This window comes from Fukomys damarensis, unplaced genomic scaffold (genome assembly GCF_012274545.1).
Source record: "Fukomys damarensis isolate Sample0158 unplaced genomic scaffold, DMR_v1.0_HiC HiC_scaffold_17, whole genome shotgun sequence".
NCBI classification, from domain to species: Eukaryota; Metazoa; Chordata; class Mammalia; order Rodentia; family Bathyergidae; genus Fukomys; species Fukomys damarensis.
Window position 1 is genome coordinate 79,778,324 of NW_022900929.1, and position 2,962 is coordinate 79,781,285.

Consider the following 2,962-nt stretch of genomic DNA (forward strand, 5'->3'; position numbering starts at 1 on the left):
TCTAGAAATAGCCAAAGGGAGGCCAGTGTGGCTGGGGATGGAGTGAGCAAAGAGGAAAAAGACCCCCCCCAGACCCTCAGGACCTGACCCTTTGTCCTGTGGGAAACTAGCTTTGCTCTGGTTGCAGCCCGGACCTTGCAGAGGTGCTCCCTGGCTTTGTCTGCCGGTCTTATCTCTGTGGCTAAGCAGACAGCCGATGACCAGGTGGACCGCAAACCACGAGGGCTCTGGGCTCCCTGGCCCTTCCCTTGCGGGGACTCTTAGGTCCCTGTCCCAAGGGAGCCGGGTTCCAGGACCTCCGGGAACAGGCAGAGCTGGCCCCAGGCAGGCCCCACAGAGTGCCTGACCCGCCCTGGGTGCTTGTCCTCCAGCCTGGCAGCGCATGGGTCAGGGACCGTGCCTCTGTGTCCAGGACGGAGAGCTCGAGTCCGCAAGAGGTGGCACTTACAATTTCCACACATGTCGAGCAGTAGCTGAGTTGTTGGGATTTCTTGAAAACCGGCCTCAGAGCTCTCTGCTTGAAGCACTTGTCACAGGAGCCAAACACATTCACTAAAAAGGTCTGGTCGCACATCTTCCCCGTGTCAAAGCTGGAAGGAAACAGAAGTGGGTGAGCAAGGCCTTGGCTCAGAGTCCTCCCTGCTTCCTCTTCCCACGCTGTGGTAGGAAGGGGAGGCAGCTCACTCCTGACCCTCCATTCACCACAGCCCAGGTCCAGGCAGCGCTCCAGGCAGGGGGAGAGCGCTGGACAATGGTTCTCAGCTGGCCGCTTTGGCAGCTGGTGGCCCTACCGTTGTACCCGTCAGCTTGGGATCCCCTGATGGCACTCACTGGGTAACGGATGCCAAAATGTAAAGCCTTTTTTTTTGTATGTGTGTGGTACCGGGGATCGAACTTGGGACCTTGCTCTTGCAAGGCAGGCAGTGGAACCACTGAGCTAAATCCCTGGCCCCAAAATGTAGAGCTTTTAAAAACGTTCCTCCCAGTACAAAAGGACAATATACATGTGGGGAAATGCTCAACACACCTGGCCATTTGAGAAATGAAAATTAAAAACACAGCTTTCATCTTCCTCAGAAAAAATGGCTGTTGTCGGGAAATCATATAGAAGCAATTACTAGCAAGGGGTGTGTGTGAGTGTGACCCTTCTAGATCCTCGGCGGGAATGTCAACTACTACAACCCAGATAGGAGGCAGGGCCTGGCAAAGATGGCTGGGAGACACGGGACTTGTTGATCGTAACATCCCAGGACAGCGTCAAATAATACTCAGGTCCTGCATGCAGGACTTCTCGCGGGCTCCCACGAAGTGTGGACGGCATAGACAGACACCATGGACAGACTGCTACTGTGGCTGCTCACTGTGGCCCACTCTGCACAGAGTGTACTTTTATTTTTGCTTTTATCCTTTCCTCTCTTGTTCGGCCCAAGTTCGCTCTACAGAGCTAGTTCTTCCCTCATCCCTTCATCCCTCACCTTTCAAATAAACTTTTTTTGGGGGTACCAGAGATCGAACTCAGGACTTTGCGCTTATGAGGCAGACTCAGTGCCACTGAGCTAAATCCTTTGTTCAAACACACTTTTGACTGTTTCTGGCTTGTCTGTCTAATTCTTTATCTGAGACAAGAAAGATCTGGAATATTTCTTTTGGTACCAGGGATCGAACTCTGGTCCTTGCACTTGTGAGGCAGCTGTTGGAATCACTGAGCTAATCCCTGGCCCTCGGCATACTTTTAATTGGCAAGCCATTTCTTTGTTTTCCTTTTCCATTCCCCGGAATTGAACTCAGAACTTTGAGCTTGCAAGAAGCAGGTGCAGCACCACTGAGCTGAATCCCCAACCCTTGGTGAGACATTTCTAAAGGAACTACTGGGCAACATTTTGGCATAACCAGCCAGGAGATAACACAACCACTGTGGAGATCAGCATGGAGATTCCTCTAAAAGCTAACTCTAGAAATTCCACTTGACCCAGCAATTCCCCTTCAGGTATCTTCCCTATGGAGTTAAAGACATCATATTACAGTGTTACATGCACAACCATGTCTAAGGCAACACAATTCATAATAAATCTTAAAGCAGCAAACAACAGATGAATGGATAAAGAAAATGTGGCTCACACACAATGCAGCACTGCTCTGCTGTGAGGATAAACCCAAGTCATTTGCAGGAAAATGGATTCACCGAGAGACTGTAATGTTAAGTGAAATAAATCAGACCCACAAGCTTTTCTTATATGAGAAACCCAAAATATAAATAACGAACACAATAAAAGGTGGAGAATAAGGAGCAGGGAGATAGATCTTTTGCACATGGGAAGGGGTCTGGGAGTGGAGAGACAGAGGCTGAAGAGAGGCATGAAGATGTGTTATGCACACGGACCAACTCCCCACAATGAGTGCAAACTTTGTCTACTGCAGACACAGACTAATGAAAAATAAATTTTAGGGCCAGGGATTTAGCTCAGTGGCACTGCCATCTGCCTCACAAGTACAAGGTCCCGAGTTTGAGCCCTGGTACCAAAAAATAAAATAAAATTTAAAACGTTTACCTTTTGTGTATAGTTGCCCAATGAGTGTGCTGGTGACACTCACCCTGGCACAGATTCTACAGAAAATGGGGTTCTGTTATTGTGTGACTTTCCTCTGCTGACCTGTGCCCTGCGTGTATCATGTCACAGGGTGTGCTCTCTTCACACTCAGCAACAGACTCTGGGGAAGCTGTCGCTCTGCTACTGCACACACATTCCACAGGTTCTCCTGAAAATGGCTCAGCGTTAATGTTTCCCTATACACTGATTCTGCCCAAATCTGGTAATGCTCATGCCCTGCACACATCCAGAGAAGACTGCGGCTTGTTAACGCTTAAGCTTTGCATCGTTTTACTGAATTGCAGCCTCGCTGGGCATGGTGGCTCAGGGCCATAGGTAACACACACCTACACATACACACTTTAGCATCACTG

The 2,962-nt window shown here is 49.5% G+C and overlaps 1 protein-coding gene across 1 annotated transcript in view; it reads right to left on the reverse strand.

The window, feature by feature from the left end:
- The window catches only part of Gnb5 (G protein subunit beta 5), an 18,251-nt gene extending 17,661 nt beyond the window's left edge, over positions 1 to 590 (reverse strand). Inside the window, exon 1 of the mRNA XM_033765328.1 lies at positions 188 to 590. Coding sequence (XP_033621219.1) covers positions 188 to 574 — 387 coding nt within the window. The 5' untranslated portion in view covers positions 575 to 590. The remainder of the gene's footprint in view (positions 1 to 187) is intronic.
- Positions 591 to 2,962: the final 2,372 nt, after the last annotated feature.